Genomic DNA, 22,770 nt, shown 5'->3' with positions numbered 1-22,770 from the left:
TCACCAATATCATTGTGATTGGATCTCTACCCAAGAATTTAAAGGCAATAATTTTAGAAAATCTCCTATGTATGTGTAACAATTTTTATCTAAAGCTCTACATTATGAGATAAGCAGCTTCAGAGATTTATAAAGCACTGAGACCACCGTCATCTCAGATAATATTCGACATCCATTTTCATGTTTAAGAACTCAGGACTCTCCCCAGAAGTAAGCTGATATCTCAAAAATCAAGAAAATATAGCTTATGGAAAATTCTTAGACAACCTATTCAAATATAGACAACATCTTGACATCTTTAAATATGATATAGCTTATATTTTCTCTAAAAGATGCAACCACACTAGACTTCCTCTAATGCTGTAAAGCTTAGGAGTAGAAGGTGAAAGAACTCTTCTAACACTTTGGCTAACATCAGCTCTCAAATCTTCCTTTTAAAGTTATTCAGCATCTTAGGAATCCAGAGACTTGGAATATTATTTTTTTATAGTTTTTTGAGTTTTAGAGTACCACTCTAAATCCTTTATGTCTGAGGATCTTTGATCAAATTTCTGGTGTGATATACAAAGAGTTGAGAGATGCATATCCTTTCCTCAGTGAGCAGAGAAGGAGAATGGTGAGTGACCTCATTTCACGGGACAGGATTCGTGGTCACACCTGTGCCTACTTGTTCACCACACCCATGCACCATGTTGCTCCTAACCCCTGAGCTCACTCCACTGGCGAGCGGGTGCATGGACTACATCACATTCGCTGAGTCCCAGCACACTCAACATACAGCTTAAAGAACTTGTAGTGTCTGCTATTGAATTGATGTTTAATGTGTCTTTCATTATATTCAAGCTTCTCTTTCCTATAAAGGGAACAAGAAAAAGAGAGTCCAGTTCATCTTATCTGTTAAAAAACAGGTGGACAAAAAGAACTTGTTGTAGAAGTATGACAAAGACCCACTGAGTCACAGAATGGCCCATCTGGTTAAAAATAACAAAGAAAGTACTAGAAAAATGCTGGTTTTAAATTTTTTTAAACGGGCGTGATAGCTGATAATATGGGCATGGTAGCACAACTGGCTGGAGTGCTGACTTACAAGTTTGAAGACTTTTAGGGAAAGAGACACAAATGCTGCTCCCAACACTCAGCATTTTCTTTGCTACTTCAACCTTTTCTCCCATTTGTCGGCAGATCAAGACAAACATTGTAGTCTCTCAACTCTTTGTGATACATTTTTCAAAAGCTTGTTTTTACATTAAACCACAGCCTTGTACATAATCACAAATCAAGAGTATCCAGGAATGCCCATCCACGAGAAGTAAACTAGGAAATAAAGAGAAGATGGTGGTTGTCAGCAGATACCAAGAAGTCCTTGAATCTTTTGCTGAAGATCTCAGAAGACCTTTAGCTGTGGGAGGACTGTCTCTGTGTCTAGCCTTCCTCCTAATATTAGAGGAAGTGAGCTATGTGGCTGGAGACGAATTTGGTCACAGAGGTATCTGAGGCACTGAGTTAGGGAAGTGTAAACATCAAACCAATGTAAACTCCACAGAAATGGATTCTGTATCAGAAAGGAGTAATGTACTTTTAAAGTAGGTCTCCAAAATACAGTATGGTTTTCTGATTGATTGGGAGATAATTAGTAACAGGACACATTGTGGCTAAAAATATATACTGTTCTGGAATACAAAAACATGGAGTTCCATATCATGGTAGAAGATCAATTTGAAATTATAAAATGAATTAATACAGAGCTATTAATACTGAAATAATGAGAGAGGGAATTTCTAACAATGGATTACATAGATTTTGGTCAGATGCCAAATTTCACTGAGAAAATATTTTTTTTAGACAAGGTTTTATTTGTAAGTAGAATAATATTTTAATTTCTTTCCAGTCTTAAATTTCATTCCTGTTGATATTGTTACCCAATAATTGTTATTTTTACAAGCATAGTTCTATAATTACAGGCACCATCACCTTCTGCTTCATGCTACAGCTATCAAATAATGATCTTAAAACAGACCCTGAAAAAATACTCATTAAATAACTGACAGTGACAGAATCTTGGCATAAGGAAATCAATCATGTAACTGGAAAATGAAGAGGAACTAAAAGACATATCAAAACAAAATAATTGCTTTGGCATTTTATAAAGAACAAACATTCCCTGTTAGGCAAATGCAGGGGACATCACAATTTGCATCCAAAGAAGAAATTATCATGACCACAAAAGTTTACTAAACTTTGCCACAGCAGTGGTTATATCATCCCCGCCACTTTCTTTCCAGAAGAAATATCTTAAATAATAATTGTCTATCTTCATGGCACAGGCACTGAGATTTTGAAGAACATTCCAGAGAAAACACCTTTTGAGGGGAAAGCCAACCATGATCCATCTTAGAAGCTGGTGTAGTGCTCCAGAAGTCAGAGGTGCTGGGCACTGAGAGCTACACGGGGACTGATCCCATCAAAGCTTCCAGACTGTTCTGACCTGGGGCACATTGATGGTAGACCATCCTGTGAACCTTACAGACAGACATTCCCTTGGATCTGCCTATGCTTATGATACTGACGAGGAGGAAGTTGCTGGTATTTCGTTTCTAATGTATATAATTTAACAAATTAAATGTGTATAGAGCATGGAAAAACTAGGTGTAGCTGGAAAAAAATTTTAAGAGGAACCATCCTATAAAAAAAACCCCTATACTCAAAATGGAAAATTGTATTACATTGCCTTTGTTATTGATGACATTCTTAATATTGTCATAGGAATGGCTTATGGATATCAGAAAATGAGATAACAAAATGAGTGTAATATTAGTTTAGATGATGTTGAGAGCTGGCCAATGGAAAATACTTTGTGACAATACTTAGAAAAGACAGCTTATATAAAAAAAAGATAGAACAATTTGCCACAATTTTGGTGAGATAAGATAGAGCTCTGTTTCTGTTCACTCCTCAAATACAGCTCAACCATAGGTGTTCTTTTGCCTTAGGCAAAATAAAAAAATAAAGACATTTTAATAAGGAGATATCTTCAATTTCTATGTGATTAATCATTTGAAAATCCAGAGTGACCACAGAGCTGCTCCATCCTTATTCTGAAGTTGCTGATCTACAAATAATACACCTGCATTTCTACAATGGTTTTCAAAACCAAAGTTGAGGGAAGGTATGTGATTTAGAGTCTCCCAGATTTTTGTAAACAAAGGAAACCCACAATTGATAGTCACTTTTGGTTTTATATCACCAACACAATTTATGTTTTTTTAAAAAAATTTTAGATATTCTTGACAACATTTTTAAAAGAGATACTTAGTAAACAGCAACAGTTTATTTCTCCTTGTATTTATCAAGATATGCTATGGAAAATGAAACGTGAAGCTGAACACCAACCCCATGGATTCCTAAAATTTTGTTTGAAATAGAAACCTCTGGAGAGCCTCCTAATCCCAACAAATAATGTCAGCTTCTAATTGGCTTGAGTGAAATTTGGCTAAGTAACTTTTCCAGGCATCTTGACAGATACATTTACTCTCAGCTATCCAAATGCCATATCCCCATACTTTCGTTTCTCCTTTAGGCAATCACTTCTACTCTGCCATCATAGTTCTGGTCTATCTGCCACTTGTTAGGAATATAAAAAATGGCATTGTTATGCAATCTCCTCATTTTAGCAGAAATCTGACAATCACCCTCTCACAAACCTAGCAGCACTTGAGCATTTTAGTGTCGTTTACTGGCTATGCACAGTAATGTCATTCTTTTATGAGCTATATAGACTTCTTCATTGTATGACCATTGTTGCTATTATATTTTACCCAATGCAAATGTGGAACTAGGTATCAGATTCTGTACAAGAAGTAAATATAATCTTTTTTAAAGGCAACTTTCCATGTTTACCTTTAGTCATCCTTCCTTCTCCAATGTGAAAAGGCAATGTTTGTTCTCATTTAAAACTCACCAACATTTCTTTCTTATATTTTCTCTTATATGCTCAATTTCTTTATTAAAAAAAAAAAAAAGCATCCATGATGGTGAGATCACCTTAAAAAAAAATCTTTGATTTGTGTTTAGAAGGGGCTCAAGGAGAATTGGTCAATTTGTTTGAACACTGTTGACTATTCTGATTTCTTAAAACAGATCTGGCAGAAAAAGAAAGACATGCCATTGTTCATGTCTACTCAACAATGATTGTGTGGCTTATCATTGCTTTGGGGAGGAATATTTGGGTGGGGTTCTTGATTATCAGTTCCTAGGTAGAGTTTAGCAGGCACATTTCTTCTCTGCGGGCTTTTCCCCGTCTAGCTTTCCAGAATTTCCACCGTTGACAGTGTCGGGGACTTGTGTCTTCTCCACACACTGTTCCATTCGCTTCATTATTAAGTCCAGAAGGGTTTCCACAGATTTCTCTACATTCTGTCCTGTCGCAGCACTTGTTTCAAAATATGGTATGCTAGCAGAGAAAAGATCACATATATATTGTCAGATAAAACTGTACGTGTGCATCCTATTAAAGAATGTTTTGAAGTACATACATGGTGAAATGGTTAAATCTAGCTAATGAACAAATCTATTACCTCACACAGTTATCATTTTTATGTTAGCACTCTCTCTCTGTGTATTTTTCACAAATACGACTTATCATTATTACATAGAGTCACTCTGCCGTATAATACACTTCTGGAACTTACTATAGTCTCAAAAAATGCCAAGAAAAGTGGATGTTCAGAATTCTCGCACAGAATGCTAATGATAAATATTTTTAAGAGGAAGAAATCACACATGCAAAAACATGGCTGGCAGAGAGATTGTGAAATCGTGTTTTCACAGGATACATTGGAAAACATCCTTGCTTTTTCTCAGTTAAGTAAAAATTAGTGGGCTGATCTTTAGGATGGCTATCATCAGTTTTATGGACAAGGCAACCTCTGCAGGAGACTGTCAGGATGTTGAAGCCAAGGTGTTATCATTCTTTTAAAAACTAGGAGGGAGGAAATGCCCAAACTTGTGACTGAAACTACTGTGAAAATATTACTTCCCTTCCAATCAATCATTTAGAAATCTAATTTAGAAATGAGACATGCACTGAATGGATATTCACGTGAATACAGCCTATATTTATTTAGAATGAACAATTCTGAGATGTAAAATTTACAACTCCAAATAAGAATCCTTTAGTACAAAATTGGCAGATAGTATGAAATTGCTTTAAACTTAAAAATTAATGACAAATTTGGGGGATGGGTCTGTTGCTCAGTGGTAGAGCATTTGCCTAGCACATGTGAGGCACTGGGTTCAATCCTCAGCACTACAGAGCAATAAATAAACAAAGGTTTTGTGTATATCTATAAAAAAATTAAAACTTTTAATGACAAATTTTATGGTGGAAGTCCTCTTTTAAGTACATAGATTTCTTTTTGGTCTTGTTTCTAGGTATCATTCAAGCTCAGGACAAGGGCTACATTACCATGTCCATGTCAGGTACTACTCTTTAGACTTGTGTAATTATTGAGCAACTGGATACTGTTTAAGCACATGAGCTGCTATCATAAGCTGTCCGAACTTAATTTAAGTTCTGTTCCTTACTAGTTATATGGCCTTCTATCAGGTACTCAATCTCTTAGTGATTCAATCTTTCATGTACAAAATGGAATTACTCCAGTATCTCCATGTGATGATAAGGAGTTAAATGAGTTAAAGCCTAGGAATAGTTGCTAGCATATATGAGAATTCAGTAAATGTCATCTGCTATTATTATTAAGTAAAGCATTAAACCATCACATATTTCTTTGGAGGGTCTTTTTCAGCTCACATCCTGTTCTTGATCCAAAGAGCTTCCTTCAAACACCAATCTCGTGTCTGCTCCACTCATTGGGCAGCAGAGTTCTAGGTCAGAGCGTTGTTGGTGGAACTGACTTACCCATATTTTTCAGCCAGGTCCCGGGCTTGCCGTTCATTGACTTCCCTCTGGTCTGGCAGGTCTGCCTTGTTGCCAATTAATACTATATCTGGATTTTCACAGTAAGCATTTGCTTGCAGTTGGCCTTGGAAAGGAAGCAGATGGAACCAGCAAGTTAGATGTAAACAAGCAATGTCAAATGACTGCTCATACTCCAGATTCTAATCGAATTGTTCATCTGCAGTTTGGTTGCTTACTAGTAATTAGCCAAGTCACTTACTCTTCTCAGTCACAGTTTCCTTGTCTATAAAATGGAGATAATGCCTCACAAACTGCAGACAGTGAATAATGTCCAAGAAGTACCTGCATCAATAGCTCTCTGTGTTCTTCTACATCCAGGGAAATGCCCAGAGCTCAGCATACCACCGCATACCATTTGCTCCCCAGATACAAGCGGAGGTACCAGAACACAAATTGAAGCTATTTAAATCTGCTTATTCCATTAGGAATCTGCTAGATTTTCACCTTTTCTGTTGTCCCAAGAGGTGATCAGTGGAATGGAACATTTTTGAACTACCATAATTCATTTTAGGACAGGTATCTTGTTTTTCTGCTTTCTCCAAGAAAATACTGTGTGTGTGTGTGTGTGTGTGTGTGTGTGTGTGTGTGTATGAGAGAGAGAGACAGACAGACAGAAATAAGGGAAGAATGAAGGAAGAGGGGAGAAGAGGGAAGATATGGGGAAGGAAGAAAAAGATAAGAAATCTGTCCCTTTGTGTTTTATAAATCAGAGACTACTTTAATACCTACTTGAAGGAGTGTTGGTTGTGTAGGATCTTGCCAAAACTACAGGAAGAACACAAAGGCTTTCCCTATAATATCAATTATTTGTGTGTTAGACATTAAAGTGTTAATTAGATGTATTATTAACTAGATGTTGGGGTTTAAGATAATTAATCTAGTTTTGTTTTGTTGTTTTTAAACTGATCCAATTTAAAAACAACAAAACAAAACTAGATTATCTTAAACCCCAACATTATCCTTTTGGAGACTTGAAAACAAGAGTCTCATCTGCCTTGAAAAAAAAGACAAATAAATCAACCTCTGGAAAGAATTTAATAATCTTATTATCTTCTTGTCCCCTCAGAATCTAATAATGCCACCAAAACTGGGATAGGGAAATACATATTAAAAGGAAATAGAGAGAGATCCCAGAATAAACATTCATTTGGAGAAACAATTAAGAAAGACAGAAATCTGTTGATGTTTTGTCCATTGGTTGCAACTCTTATTCAACTCACATTGAAAGCTTTTTTAGATTTTAATTATTAAGTATATATTACTAATTTTAAGTAAAAGAAATAAATATGCACACACACAGATACACAGAGAGAGAGAGAGAGAGAGAGAGAGAGAGAGAGAGAGAGAGAGAGATCTACCCTGTGCCCATTGCTCACCAAGCTCTGGACTTTGCAATGGAATGAAATAGACCAAGTGTGCACATTCCCAGGCCTGTATTCCAGAGGGACAAAGATTCAAAAACAAAAGTACAAAAATACTTAGTATAGTGACATGTGGTGATAGTGACTAAAGGAACTGTGCAGAGTGTTGAGGGGACAAAGTGATGTCAAGTGTCCTTTTAGATGAGGTTGTGGGTCAGGAAAAGCCTCTCCCAAGAAATCAAGTGTTGGACAAAATCTTGGGAAAGAAATAACTGTAAAAAAACTGTAAAAAAAAAAAAAAGGAGAGAAATAAAGACTGAGGAAACTGGAAGTAGAAGGCCCACGGCAGGAAGAGGACTCATATCCTCCAACCCTTGACCTGGGAGCCCCGGCCCTGTACAAGTGAAGAGGAAGAAGTCAGATCTAATCACAGGGGCCTCAGGAGGACCTCAGGGACTCTGCTAATATTCCTTCAGGTGAAATGGAAAGTCAAAGAACTTCAGCAGGGGAAAACCTGATCCAATTTAAAAACAACAAAACAAAACAAAACCCAGTGTCACGCTGGCCACAGACAGCCCAGACAAATCCAGAAATAGCAAGAGCAGAACCAGCCCACAGGGCAATAGGTCTGGCCTGCTGCTGTGCCATCTCATTAGATCAAACTTTTTATCTGTTCTAAAAATGTGAATGAAATAGTCTCTTTTGTGGTACATGTCAAATAAAAAAAAAATAAATAAGGGCAAATTCTGACACTTCCCTCCTGTGGTGATTTGTACCAACCCCACTTCTATGACTGATCAGGCAGCATTTCAGTTGTGTATTATATCTAGGTGGCCATGGATGCTGGAGATTTTCCTATATGAGAAAAATGGGTCCTCATATTTGAACAATTGCTTGAGAAGTAAATTCCAATGTGAGCTGAATGACTGATGGGCTAGGCCTTCCCCTCATACAGCAGTCTGACCTGGAGCAATTTCTGGCTACTTTAAGCCTTTCATCCTTGAACACATCAGAGGGCCAATGTCCCCTTCTCAGAAAACACTGCTCTTGTTCTCTGTGCCCTCCCCAGGTGAGGAGCTGCAGAAATGGAAGCTCACTTAGTTATAACAAGTCATTCAAGACTTACTAGACAAGTGGTATTAATAGTCTTTTAATTACAATAATAAAGACCTTAAATATAGGTGGTTAGAAAGCTACAAAGGCTTCCTCCAGGAACAGGGTCAAAGGAAAATGTGATTCCAAGCCACCTTGGGTGATCCAGGTAGAGGCCACCACTGTGGAGGTGACACAAGAAATACTAAACTCTTACGCCTTTTCAAAGATAGCCCATGGTACCCAACCTGGCCGCATCTCCCAAGTCAAACAAGCTATGGAGCTGTTGGATCCCAACGCAGCCAGTGCACCCGTGACTCAGTCCCACTTACTCATCCAGTTTCTGACATTTAAGAAGCTCTGTTGACTGGTGAGGTCAAACATTAACAAGAAGCCCATGGCGTCTCTGAAAAACGCGGTGGTGAGGCTCCGGAACCTGCGAGGAAGCACAGTGGGCGGATTGGGGAGTTAGTCCACAGACTTATGATCATGGAACCAACAACACTGTTTCCCTTTCGGGTGTGAAGTCTCCATGGCTGGTCCTGCTGGATTATCCTACAGAAATGGTGGTTAGAAAGCTGCAAAGGCTTCCTCCTTTGAGGAAAGCAGGCAGACAGTTGGCAGGAGGGCCAGGCCAGACTTTGGTTGTCCTGGTTTGATAGCCCCTGGGCACTTATATATGCACTGTGTCTGTAACAGTCAATCCCACGCTTGCTTAGGCAGCCTCCTGGAATGTTTTCCTTCTTGGTTCATGGGCATGGCATGGTCCATAGTTAGAATGTAAGCCACTTGAGAGAGCGGGGACTTAAACTTATACTTTTCAATTTTTCTTGTCTGTGCCCAGAAGAAAACTTGGCACAAAAATTCTTGAAAATGAATGCCTGGAAGCATATGAAGAAAACCACAACTTGTTAGCAGTTGGAACTAGACTTCTTTTGTAAGGAAAATGTTTGGTGAATTGATTCTTTTTAAAGCACTCCTGGGGGAAAATGGAGCTTTGAGCTGGCATCTAGTTCTTAGGAGAGGAAGATGAATAGGATGCCCAGAGGAGGTCAGGACAGAAGAGGCTGAGAAGTTGGAGAAAGAAAGGAAGTTCTTCACTCATTTCTAATGAGGATGTTGAAGAACATGCTCTTCTGTGTGCAATGGGGACAACCTTTCTCTCCTGCTTCTCTTCTAGCCCCACGACTTCTTCAGGGCAGCTGAAGGTCTGCTGAGATCCCCAGAGACATTAGCAATGGGCAAAACCACAGACCACACATAGGGACCAGAGGTTTCGAATTTGACAATGGGTTTTAGAAAGGCATTGATTTGGAAATGGAGAAGTATATCACCTTCTATCCTAAATGTCCTCCAATTGCTCATTTCTTATTTTAGTCTGAAAAGATCTTTCATGTTGGTTTTCTCAAATGTGTGTGTTTGTTTTCTGTTTTGTACCAGGGATTAAATCCAATGATGCTTGATCACTGAGCCACATCCCCAGCCCTTTTTATTTTTTATTTTGAGGAACAGTCCAGCTAAGTTGTTTAGGATCTCACTACATTGCTGAGGCTGGCCTTGAACTTGTGATCCTCCTGCCTCAGCCTTCTGAGTTGCTAGGATAACAGGCATGTGCCACCACATCCAGCTCAAAGTTCTATTCTTGACTTTTCTCATTTTGTAAGTATGCATTAGATAATGTCATTTACTTTGTTGATTCAATTATAGCTTATGTGTTGAGGAAATCCAAGTTTCGTTTATAGATTCAGATCTTTCCTGCCCTTCACACTAAGTGCCTAGTTACTTGGATATTTCCACTTGGGGGAAACTCAGGTGTCTCCAACTTCTTATGTCCAAAAACAAACCAGCCCCTCCTCCTGATTTCTTTTCCTGTCAGGGCCATCGTCATTGACCTGGCTGCCACAACTTCTGTCTCCTTCACCTGATGTGTGCAGGTGACACAAACCTCTTGACCTGCTCAGTTTTGTCCGTCTCCCCTGCCAAGACTCTAGTTTTGGTACCCGCATTGCTTCATATTGATGACTACTACCAACATTTTAACAATTATAGATGACTCTTAACACCCCAGCTCCTTAATATGCTGCCAGGGCTCTGCAGGGACAAGATGCTGTTCATCATTTCAGCTTCATCTCTTCACTACCCGCAGGCATGCTGAGCTTCTCCAGCTCTGAGAAAGTTCACCCCCCTCCCCGGGCTCTCACACATGCTGGTCTTTCAGTGGGTGACCTCACATTAAAGCATCCTTTCCCCTTTCCTTCTTTTAGAGTGGATAACCCTCACTCATACTCTGTGTGTGGGCATAAACATGGCACCAGAGGAAACAGCATTCCTCCAGGGGCTTCCCCAGCACCCATATCTGCATAACAGCCTCTTTCTGGAGGGCTCGCTTACTACCTTTGATTCCTTGTCACTATTCTAGGGCAGAATTGTAATCACTAATTTGTTCAGTTTCCACCCTACGCTGGTCTCTCCGATGGGAAAAGCAGCTGTGTTTCTGATTCACTATCCATTGAGGGATTAGTTTTTAAATATTTATGATATTAAAGATAGTAACAGAAAAATAGAAAGAAAATGAGAATAAAGATAGAAAATTATTAAATATTTAAAATGACTTCCATAGAGAATGCTACTTTTAATACCAAAGAAGGGGGAAAGAGATGACTTAGCTACTATTTGTTTCCCCAAAGTAGTTATTTCTTCCATAAAGCATGATTGTGATTTGAAGATGTAGCATAAAATATAAGAATATTTACTCATTTTTTTCCCTCTGTGACTCTGTTTCTATTGTTTGCTGGGAGCTCATGGAGATCACAGTGCTTTTGTTGAATGGTTCTCTCTCTTTGAAGACTAGCTGTACCCACAGAATCATTTCCTACCCAACCATAATAGTGATGTGGCTACGAAAACTGTTCTTTGTTCCCTGAATGTGCATGTTTCTCACTTGAGGACAAGACTATCACCCTCTCGGGGCTGCCTACAGTACACAAGAAGTCCTTCTAAAACACACCTATTGTAGAGACCAGACTGGGCTGGTCCCATGTTCCTTCACAGTCGTGTAGGCAGGACGCTCTAGTTCTGGGCGGTTCTGATACTCTGAGGTCTGTTCTGCCCAGTATTCCTGTTAACCTTCATTTGCCCTGGGAAAACAGAAATGCACTTTCCAGTTTCCTGTCCCCCAACCCCCGCTGCCTCATTCTGCCCAGGGATCAGCAAGGTGAAGAGAGATAGGACCACATAGCGAAACAGAGGCCGGAGTCAGTCACCTGTTGTTCTGTCTGTCTCACCTGGCACTAAGGCTATGTCCCATATCCTTTAGGTTCATGGAAGGATCATGTGTTTTTCCTCTTTCCCACGAGGTAACTTCCATCAATAATCATTACCATACACGGATCATCCTGCCAGATGTCCTGAGGCATAGGGCCGAGGTGTGAGGCATGGCTGATCTCGTTGCCTAGCTACGCCCCACATACACAGAACGCTGCATTCTCAGGGGATGAGTAACCCAAGTGTTACTAAGACTGCCCCTAGTATTCCCCATTTCCCTCACCGCGCAGCTGTCTCAGGGGGACAGATGAGAGAAGCCTGACATCATGCTAAGCTGACATCTCATGTGCGAGGACATATGGGAACCACATTTTCTCCTATTACTTCTTCAAAAATGAATTAAATTGGTCTATACAGCATCCATCTTGGTGACAACAAAACTGACACACGAACAGAGACTCGCAGGAGGAGCGGCTTCGGAGGAAGCAGTAGTGTTGAAGGGTGTGTGTAAATGGAATTCACAGTCAAAAAAGCTAACGGAGAGGGCCCAGCACCTCTCCCGACGTTTACACCCACGGAAAGTGAGAACACTTTGGATGCATTTCAAAAATGGAAGTGTTTACAAGCATGAGCATTCTAAGACACACGATGCAGGATTTGGAGGTACATACCTTCTCAACATCTCTGCTGTCAATCTATTGCCGATTTAAATTTTTTTTTGATCCATTGTTGAAAAGATTTATTAACTGTGACTCTTCAAAATATTAGATCCAAAAGAAACCAAAGAAATGCATCTTTATTAAATAACGGAATGATACCTCCAGCTCGAAGCAACCAACACTCCTGGGTACTGAGTTTCCATGATCCTGGACTCTGTATTGGGGCTGATGCTGAACCCCCAGGTAAAGTCTCTGCCCCTAGAAAGCTCACAATTTTGATGGGATGAGAAAAACCACAAGACAATCAATATAGAGCAGTTTGAGGTAGAAATAGAAGATTTGCCTTTTTACAAAGTGGTATTTAATTAATTTAGTAATGTAAGGGGGTAAGACAGGGGCCACAAGTGTTCAGCTGGAATGCTCAGAGAGGAGGTGCTTTTGTTTCAGCTGGAATGCTCAGAGAGGAGGTGGAATTTGAGCCAGGCCTGGTGACAGGGTAACATTGAGAAAGGTGGGAAGGGAGTTCAAGATTCTAGATGGAGGGCAAAGGTATAACCAAAATCTGAGAGAGTCAAGTCAGTCACTTGGCAGGGGACCAAGGCTTCACAGAAGAATAGGAAGAGAGGAGAACGGTCTGTCAACTCCCACCTCAAGTAGCGCTTATAACAGCATTTTCACATATTCATGCAAGTAACCCTGGAGAGGCTTTTTCCTAGTAGAAGCAGAGTCAGATTTACTTGAATCTGATCTCTGTATCTGTAGGAGCTCCACAATGCTAGTATGATTAGTTAACTAGAAATCATTTATTTTAATTTCTCAATAAAATGTCAATTTTTAAGCCAGGTACGGTGGTACATGCCTGTAATCACAGAGACTCCGGAAGCTGAGGCAGGAGGATCATAAGTTCAAAGCCAGCCTCAGCAACAGCAAGGCACTAAGCAACACAGTGAGACCCTGTCTCAAATACAAAATAGGGCTGGAGATGTGGCTCAGTGGTTGAATCACCATGAGTTCAATCCCTGGTTACTCCCACCCCTGGCCAAAACAAATGTCAGTTTTTGCATGAGGAGAATAGTAGCATATGATTTGTTTTTCAAGTTCATATCCAGCATTCATTTAAAATATTTTTTTTCTGGGCTATATGTCACTAGAAATAAAGTGATTTCCTATTACCTCTCTTGTCCTGCAGTGTCCCAAAGCTGCAGATGCACCTTGAATGCTTTCCCCGAAGATCCATTTGGTCCTTGTGTGTTATAAACCTGAAAGATAAAATTCCCCTCAGTTAATATTGCTTTGGATTCTTGTCAACATTCTAATTCTCTGGGTTCCATCAGTGTGTTTTCTCTTGAATACTATAATCAAAGTTCATAGTACAGAAGAAATATTTGCTCCATTTTTTCCCCACAAATATCATTCATATATATATATATGATTTAAAAGTTATCACTTTTAAATGTCAAGTTCAAGTATGATTTCCAATGCCATTTAACCATATTGCAAACTTAAATTAGATACTTTCTGTCATTTCCTTAGAGAGGCAACAAACATCAAATTTAGGACACAAGTTCTAGGTTCAAAAATCAACCCCTCATTTAACCCAAGTCTCATATTTTTATCTGCAAACTGAGTCCTATAATCCCTTCCTGCTTAGCAGAGTTACTGCAAACTAAAATGAAATTACAAAGGGGAAAGTATTTTTTTTTAAATAGTAAAGTGTTTTACAAATACCTGAATTTCATCAAGAGTGGAAATGGACTTTCCAAATAACTGAGCTGTGAAATATACACAGAATTTCTCAGTAAGTTAACACAGGACATCTCAGGCCTTCTTTTAACTAGCCATTTCTTCAAAGGGGCTTTTTAAGTAAGTTTATTGGCTTAGTGAAAAACGTCTTCAAGGGAAAATTTTGCAAGGATGTATATGCAGATGAGTGGGGACGTTGGGGAGGGGAGAACTGAAGCCAACCTGAAGCAAGCAAGTTTGCTAAGACCCCACTGCAAGGTGTGGACTTTGAGATAAAGTACGGGTCATGACTCAGAGTCTCAGGCAGTGGCCTTCCAGCACCCATTTCCTTTGTTTTCTTTCTGAATTCTCAAGGAATGAGTGGATTTGTGACATCAACTGGGAGCCACAGCCATCTTGGCAGTCGGGAAAACTTGGGTGGCAAGAAATCTGGCTAAGCTTATGGGCCTATGCTGCATGTCTCACATGTCACAATATCCTTATTCCTGTCATTAGTGTCTAGCATAGGAGAAGGGTGGTTGTGATTCTCACTTAAACTCCCTTATCTTGGAAAAGAGCATGAAATCGGTCTCACATTCTGTTCATAATAAGCCAGTGATTGATGGCTGAGGCTCCACGTAAATAAAAATGCAGCAAGAACTTACAGAGCTCATGTTCCAGCTATTTGCCAATCATGCTTTTAACCTCTTTGTTACAAGCAAGACTTACACTTGGTCTTTTTAAGGAATTTAACTCAGATCAAGGAGTTAATTTTTTTTTTTTTGAGATCCTGAATAACTCAAATTTGGAAAAATTTCTTAAAAATGCATAGGAGGGCTGGGGTTGTGGCTCAGCAGTAGAGCGCTTGCCTAACACCAGTGAGGCCCTGGATTCAATCCTCAACACCACATCAAAAGAAACGAATTAATTAAAGATATTGTGTCCAACTACAACTAAAAAATAAAAACTATTTTTAGAAAAAGAATTCATAGGAAACACACTACACAAATCCAAAAGTTATTTATTTGCCTTGTAATACCTTTGGAGACAAGAGATTATGCCATTCAATATTTTACTAGCAAAATGTTATTTATAGCCAAAAAAAAAAGAAGTAAATAATACTCTAGAGTCAGGATATGAATTCCTTGTGAGAAAAGACACTTCTCAGTGCCACACACGTAGCTTCTTCATTCTGACTTTATACAGGATGAGAAGCAACAAGGTGAACAGTACGATTAAAAACTTACCACACGTTTTTCCCGGAAATCTATTCCCACTGTAGTGATGAATTTAGGGTTGAATTTATTATCTGTGTATCTATAAAGAAATGTCGTCTTCCCAACCCCTGAGTCTCCAAGGGCCAGGAGTTTAATCAGATAGTCATAGTCCCCATCGGTCATGGTGATGGTGTTGGTAGGCCTGAGTCAGAGAGGAAAAACAAGCATTTTATGATGAAAGTTGATTTTCCTTTGCCTCCTAAATACAACATAAATGCAATTTTCAAGGTTAAAAAAAAAATCAAATGCCTCTGTTCTGCCCAATTCAGAACTAACTTGATCAAAGCAGCTTCAAAGGTGAGGGCATATCTGTCATTTCACTGAGTACAAACCTTTTTACATCATGTCACTTAATAAACAAAACAAAACAAAACAAAAACGTGAAATAGCCATGGCCACAGCAATGGCAGAAATTAAATTAGAAAGCCAAAAACATTTGTTTCAAAATCAGTGCCCTTTGGCAGTTGGAAGATGGTGCTAGGAAGAAAAGAGAGTCTCAGGAACAGAAATGGCAGTGCAAGATGACATAGGGATGCGAGAGAGAGACAATTACTTGCAGATAATGGAAGAGAAGAGCCTAGGGGTATATTTTGCATCTAATCATGCAGGAGGAATTCGCTATTATGTGCGTACGAAATATTCCTTTTTAATTCCAAAAATTTAACAACAGGTATAATAACCTTTAAAACATCAATTTGAAATCATTTTAAAAGCAGGGCAGGGGTGAGAAATCTTCTTTTTTGAAACACCAAAGCTTCTCCTTTCCAACTTCTGCTGCGTTTGGCTACATACTTTTATATAAATTTTCCAGACCTTGAGAAAGAGGAAGGGCTGTCAGAAAGTATAGAAATGGTAGTTCTGCTAATACTTCTGCTGTCTAAAGGAACGATGTCACTTGCCATTTTTTCCAGGGCTCTAATCTCTCCTGATTATGAGGAAGGATGAGCCACAAACTAATGCCAGATGCCCCTGCCTTGGGTACATGGAGAACACCAGGACACGCTAGAAGGACAGCGTGGAGTTCCGGAATACTTGGCGAAGTTTCCACTTTGAGTTTAGAAGAATGATTTGATATTTAGTACAACTATGTAGAGGAAGGCCTACAAAGATTTTTCTAGAATGGAAAAAGTTGCTCTCATTATCATGTGAAAAAGAAAACTATTTACCTACCTGTGAAGATCTGGAAAAGATTTCATTCTTCCAAAGTTCTGAAGAAATTGAAACTGAATTTAAATAACAATCTGTCACCTAGACATGTCTAAAAAACTAGATCATTCTAATACTTTTCTACATGTAAGAAAATGAGGTCCGTGATGTCCATGTGTTTACTCTGTCATGTAAGTTAGCAGTCAACGACTGAAGAGGGCCACAACCAAGTTAAGATGGCGCCTGGCAGTATGCTAGGAGGAGTGGTTTGTGAAGTAACACCAGCGAGCCATTAAGATGATGAGGATCCCTCAATGACTGACTGCTGTGTCAATTAAGTTAAGCTGAGTGTAATTAGTTGGGTATATGTACCTCTGCTGTCCTGCAGAGAAGCGGCTCCTGCTACCTTGGGTGCCCGCTTCTTTGAGTTCTCAGTTCCTGCTGAGTTCTCTCGAAATAAGTTAGTTCCTACTTCTGTAAAGGTAAAATTTCTAAACTGATTCTAAGCTGCAAAAGTCTGAGTTAAAGTGTAAAAGACCAGGCATTGTAAAGTCTCTAAATGGCGAGGCCTGGGCTAAAAAGTAAAAGACAAGGCATTGTTACAACTCCTCTGCTACCCCCGGAACCTGTAATTTCTGTAGCTGTTAGGACAATACCTGAACTGCCCAGTAAATATTTCTTCTGGTCCCCTGGTTGTTCAATAGCTAAGGGCTCCAAGTAGCACGGCACGTAAGCATCTAGGCTTCAAAACCAATCAGTTTAAATGTGTAGGAATGACCAATCACCCCTGCCCAGACTGTTCCCGCCAATGAATGGACTAATCATGTCTCAGAGTTGTTGTTCAATTTTCCGGCGCCTCATGATGATTTGTTCTGATGCATGCAAAGCCCCCTGCCCTCTCCAAAAAGTGTACTTAAGCTCTGCTTGACCTCTGCTCGGGGCTCTGGGCTGCTCTATCTTCCTGAGTGAGCCTGGAACCTCAGCATGCTGAATCAATAAATCCCCTTTTGCCAATCGCATGGAGCCAGTCTCTTGTGTGGTCTCTTTCTCCAACGCTCCGCTGGACCCTTACACTTCAACCTTCAAGTTGCTTGTCACCTCTTGGTTATTCCGCCCAGCCGGACTTAGGCAGCCCAGCCGGACTACGGCAAACGACTATTTAAAATTTTTATTTTCTGGCTGCCTCAATGGAAGATAAGGCTGGAGGACACTGTGGTTCCATGAGGAACGAAGAGAACAGAGTCAAAGCGTACTTCAGCATCCTTTAAATTTTTCTTCAAGTTAATTATGCTGTGTGTGTGTGTGTGTGTGTGTGTGTGTGTATGAGACAGTCTCAAGAAAAACTAAATCTTGAACAAATCTAGTGAAACACCTTCAATACATAGAGTTACACTCAAAGATTAAAAACTAAAAAAAAAAAAAAATGTAATGCCTGAAGTGGCTTCAGACAAGATATGAATACACTCTAAGGCTACAAGTAAACAACATAAGCTTTCAAGATGGAACATGATTGATAAATGAGTCCATTGTGCTTTTAATTCAAACGCAGCAGTGGCCCTTGTGAACTGTAGTTTCCCCGACAAGACTTAACAGGAAGACAAACTTGAATTGACCCTTCCAGCATAGGGAGGAGAGACACACAGGGCCATCGCATGGGAGATTGCTTCCCCCTTGTAGAATGAGACTATTAACCACTTATCAGCTGCATGATCTTCCATGTACCCCTAATTGGCAGCCAGTAAATCCTTTGTTATTTATATGTAAACCTGCCTGGGACAATACTGGGGCTGCAGCCCAGTCAAACTCTAATCCAGAGCAAGAAATGCAAGCCAACACAGGTCATTTTCACTGTGGCCTACACTGTCCCTTTTGTATATATGAAGAGCGGCCAACACTTTGTAGCATTTAACATAAATACCTCCGCAAATTAAGCGAAGCTTGGCACTGTTGAAACCCTTTATTTAGTATTTCCAATACCCTATTTGACAAGTTGAGCTAAAGTATAAGATAGTTTATCTTTAAGTTTTGGGGTTTTTTTGGACAACTTTTAACTACCCTCTTTTCTCTCCTTCTTTCTTTCCCATATTTTCTTTTATTTGGTTCAGCCTCTCTTTTTATTACTATGTGATTTTCTGAGTCTTAGTACCTTATGACCTTGATATTTTATCCTTGGCACAGCAAATATAGCACCAGAAAGAAAAATAAAAGCCTAGGCAAGGTTTCTTTTTCTGACAACCAGGCTAAGAAATGATCCTCAAAGGGTGGGAACTGGACACGTTTAAGTCTTGTATATCCTGGCACAATGATGGATGGTCTTGTAGTTCTTGGTTCTCTGGATCTAAAAGGGAAGAAAAAGCTAGAAGATTGCAGTGTTCTGGGGACTGGTATGACTCTTGGCCCTTATCACAGTGTCACAGCCATATCACAGAGTCTGAAGAGCCAGGAGATATAGAAACTAAAGTGCCACCCCCCACAGACGACAGGTGAGAGGTTGAAGAAGCAAGGAAAATAACTGAAATAGATGTCACCCATGAGACTCCGCTGAATGGTGTCTAAAAAGCATAAAAAATCCCAAGTAATCACCTGGTCAAGCCCCTCAGTTTTCAGATGAGAAGCCACCTGCTGAGATGATACATGGCTTGTGGGAGCGACTACAAATTTCTGAGGAAAATCCATGACTCTTGTTTATTTTAATTTGAAATAACAAAAAAAAATGTGTTTGATAGGTACAGATAGAAATATTTTCATTCAATGGGAGAAGGGAATTTTCTTGTATGGCCAGGAACATAATTTTCAAAGCCAGAATATCTCAAATGAGGCTACCCATGGGTTCTCTGTGTTTGCACCCCACCCTCCAAGCCCCCGTTATTCTTGTTCACCATAAGTTCTATTAGTGGAGGGACTTAATCTCCTTTATCCATTGCTAGATTCACAGAGCCCAGGACAGTAGCTGGCATGTGGGAGCTCAACACATATTTGTTGAGTATAAAAATATATTTAAACTCTTCCAAGCCAGACCAATGTTGTGATTAATGACATGAGTCTCATGACTAAATTGGTGCAAACGGTGTCCATCCAAATTCAGGATTTGAATTCCTGTTTATGTGTGAGTGTTTAGGTTAAATGATCACTATGGCACTTTCCAGATCTGACTTCCTGAAATGACTTTTCCTTCTAAGTAGTGCAAGAGTATGAAGATCTTCTCAAAATAGAATATTTATGTCTTCACAGGAATAGTTTCAAACAACCCTAGAAAAAGATAAAGCACAGAGGTACTGTAGTCTTTGAAGATGAGAGTGTGCTGACTGGAAAATCGTCAGCTGAAGAGGACAGGGCTCAGAGAACAGGGATCCATCCATCTGTCCATATAACACACACCCACTGGCACCTCTTATTTCCCTGGATCTCAGGGTACATTCCTTATTCTCTACAAGGGAGCTTAACAAATGCCACCTGGATGTATCAATGACTAAGGATGATGGAATTAACGGTGTTCGTTGCTAGTACACTGAAGAACAATCTCGAGAATGCCATGACAAGCTTATGACCATGTGACTTTAACTTATTAAATTAATAGAAGCCAGCTCAATATTCTTAAGGCACTTTGGAAAGCTTAAAGTAGTAGATACATAAAGTATCAGTGCATTCCGTGTAGATCATGTCAATAAAATAAAGCTATTGAGCATAAGATGGAAAGATGTTTGTATTTCCTCATTAATTTTTATTTGATTGGCTGCTTTGGGCTCCAGTAAGTGCATTTTGACTTCTGGGACTTTCAAAGCAAGAAGCAAGGCACTACTGAATGAATGACAGCCTGACCCATTAACCGACCTCGGAATGTGTCTCCCCATTGCCACAATATACCAGAAGCTTAGAACTAAATGACAGAAGGCTGGATTATTCTGGATTTGTAACCTATGCATCAAAGGAACTGAAGGCACGCTACTTGGGGGGGGAGGGGTGTAAATCAATTAAAATTAAATTACAAATTAATTCTCTATTATATTTTATAACATCCTTTTTTTCTGTTAGAAAGGTCCATTACCATTCATTTTTATTTCAATTCTTCTGAAAGGCCATTCAGAATTATTAATAGATGAGAGTTTATAAGGAAGGTTCAGACTAAATAGAAAATATAAATCAATGTCAACCTACCTGAACATTTACGTAATTGTCAGTGGTCAGTGGTCCACTGGAGAAATCAGATCAATTTTTTGAAAAATAAGATGATCTATTTTATTTCATCTGTGACCAAAGGCTTTAATATAAAATAGAGATTAACCTAGAATTTATTGAGCTTTGAAGTTCAGCTTTCTTATTCTAGAAGTAAAGAGTAGAAATTCCAGCACAGGCTGGATTTAGATTGACGTATCCACACTAGCATATTGTCATGATTCCCACCTATTAAATTTGTTTCTAAGTCAATGAGTAATTTTTTTTTCTCCAAATTATTTTTCCTCTAAAGTAACAATTTCATCTGAGTTAGTTTGACAGTATCTTTTGAAATATGCACATTTCTTTACTTGACTTTTTATTATGGAAAATTTCAAACACATACTAAATTTGAGGAACTATAAGAGCATAATAGACCCCCACCACCACCCAGTTTCTAAGTTACCAATGCACAGCCAGTCTTTTTCATCTACCTTAAACCATCAGACTTTTATTTTTTTCCTAAAGAAAATACCAGACATCATAACATTTTTTAGAATAATTCAATATAAACTGTAAAATGAGATCTCTCCACTTTGGTGCTCTTGGCATTGACTAAATCATGAGAGGCAACTATCAAACATTTGGCTTTTTGAGAATTTGATAGGTCAGAAATCATACATTAATACAATTTACTTGTAATTTCACCTACAACAATAAAGGTCAAGCATTTTTTCATAGGTTAAAAGGTTATTTTATTTTATTTTATCTTTGTGAATGAAGGCCTCATATCTCTTGCCTATTTTTTAAAAAAATGGTTGTATCTGTTCTATACATAGAAATTGTTTGTACGTTAGGAAATGAACACTTAATCATTTCAGATGTAAATACTTTTCCCCATTTGTCTAAATCCTCAAAAAAAGATAACGCTAAATGAAGTTAGCCAATTCCAAAAAAACCAAATGCTGACTGTTTTCTCTGCTATAAGGATGTTGATTTGTAGTAGGATAGGGAGGGGGAACATGGAAGGAATAGACAAACTCTAGATAGGGCAGAGGGGTGGGAGGGGAAGGAAGGGGGCAGAGGGTTAGAAATGATCGTGGAATGAGATGAACATCACTATCCAAAGTACATGTATGAAGACACGAGTGGTGTGAATATACTTTGTATACAATCAGAGATATGAAAAATTGTGTTCTATATATGTAATGTGAATTGTAATGCATTCTGCTGTCATATATAACAAATCAGAATTAAAAAATTAAAAAAAATACACCAACACCAAAATAAATAAGTAAATAAATAAATCCTCAAAAAGTTGCCCTGTGGATGCTAACACATCTCATGTCAAGAATCATGAACATGATTCTTATTCAATTTACACTATATTAAGTCAAATGAAGAATAATTCTTGTATGGTTTGTAATAACAGTATCGTCAAATGCTATTCTTCAGTTAGAGATATCATGATTTATAGATGCTGCTCTAAGACATGATGCTGCAGGATTTTATGGGTTTTTTTCCTCAGACAGGCAATTCAGGCAATCACTAGGCAATTCTTATAAGATGCACCGTCTAACATAATTTTCACATAAATTGATAATTTTTTTAATCAAAGGAAGTAAATCATGACTATGAAAAGACACACACACACACACACACACACACACACACACACACACAAAGTCCATTGCAGGAAAAATAGCAAAAAATGTCAATCAATAGGAAAGGGATATTTGAGACAACTCATATAATAATAGAATAATGATATCTAACAGTGGCACTGCCTTCTTACACATTAGGTTCTATTTTAAACACTAAGTTCTACCTTAAGGCAACCCAGAAGCACAGTCAATTCAATCCCTATCAAAACCTACCTTTCTTTCTTTCTTTCTTTCTTTCTTTCTCTTCCCCCAGAAATGAGAAGTTGATCCTAAAATTCAGGTGCAAGTGCAAGGAACATGGAATAATCAAAACATTCTTAACTAAAAAACAACATCAAAGCTAGAGAGTTCATATTTCCCAATTTCAAAACTTACCACAAAGTTACAGAGTCCAGACAGTATGGCACAGGCCTAAAGACAGACATGTAAGTCACTGGAAGAGAATTTACTTTGAAA

General features: G+C 38.8%; 1 protein-coding gene across 1 annotated transcript; it reads right to left on the bottom strand.

Moving 5' to 3' along the window:
• Positions 1-1,828: 1,828 nt before the first annotated feature.
• RAB27B (RAB27B, member RAS oncogene family) lies at positions 1,829-15,482 on the bottom strand. Its single transcript, XM_081263268.1, has 5 exons — positions 15,323-15,482; positions 13,527-13,612; positions 8,763-8,866; positions 5,918-6,041; positions 1,829-4,450 (listed from the first exon to the last, which is right to left on the bottom strand). The coding sequence occupies exons 1-5, from the start codon at positions 15,473-15,475 to the stop codon at positions 4,261-4,263; spliced, it is 657 nt and encodes a 218-aa protein (XP_081119394.1). The 5' UTR covers positions 15,476-15,482; the 3' UTR covers positions 1,829-4,260.
• Between the last annotated feature and the right edge of the window lie 7,288 nt (positions 15,483-22,770).

Source organism: Spermophilus citellus (assembly GCF_964194105.1).
Source record: "Spermophilus citellus genome assembly, chromosome: 12".
NCBI classification, from domain to species: domain Eukaryota; kingdom Metazoa; phylum Chordata; class Mammalia; order Rodentia; family Sciuridae; genus Spermophilus; species Spermophilus citellus.
The sequence above is the reverse complement of the archived record's forward strand: the minus strand, read 5'-3'. Positions and strand labels throughout refer to the sequence as shown.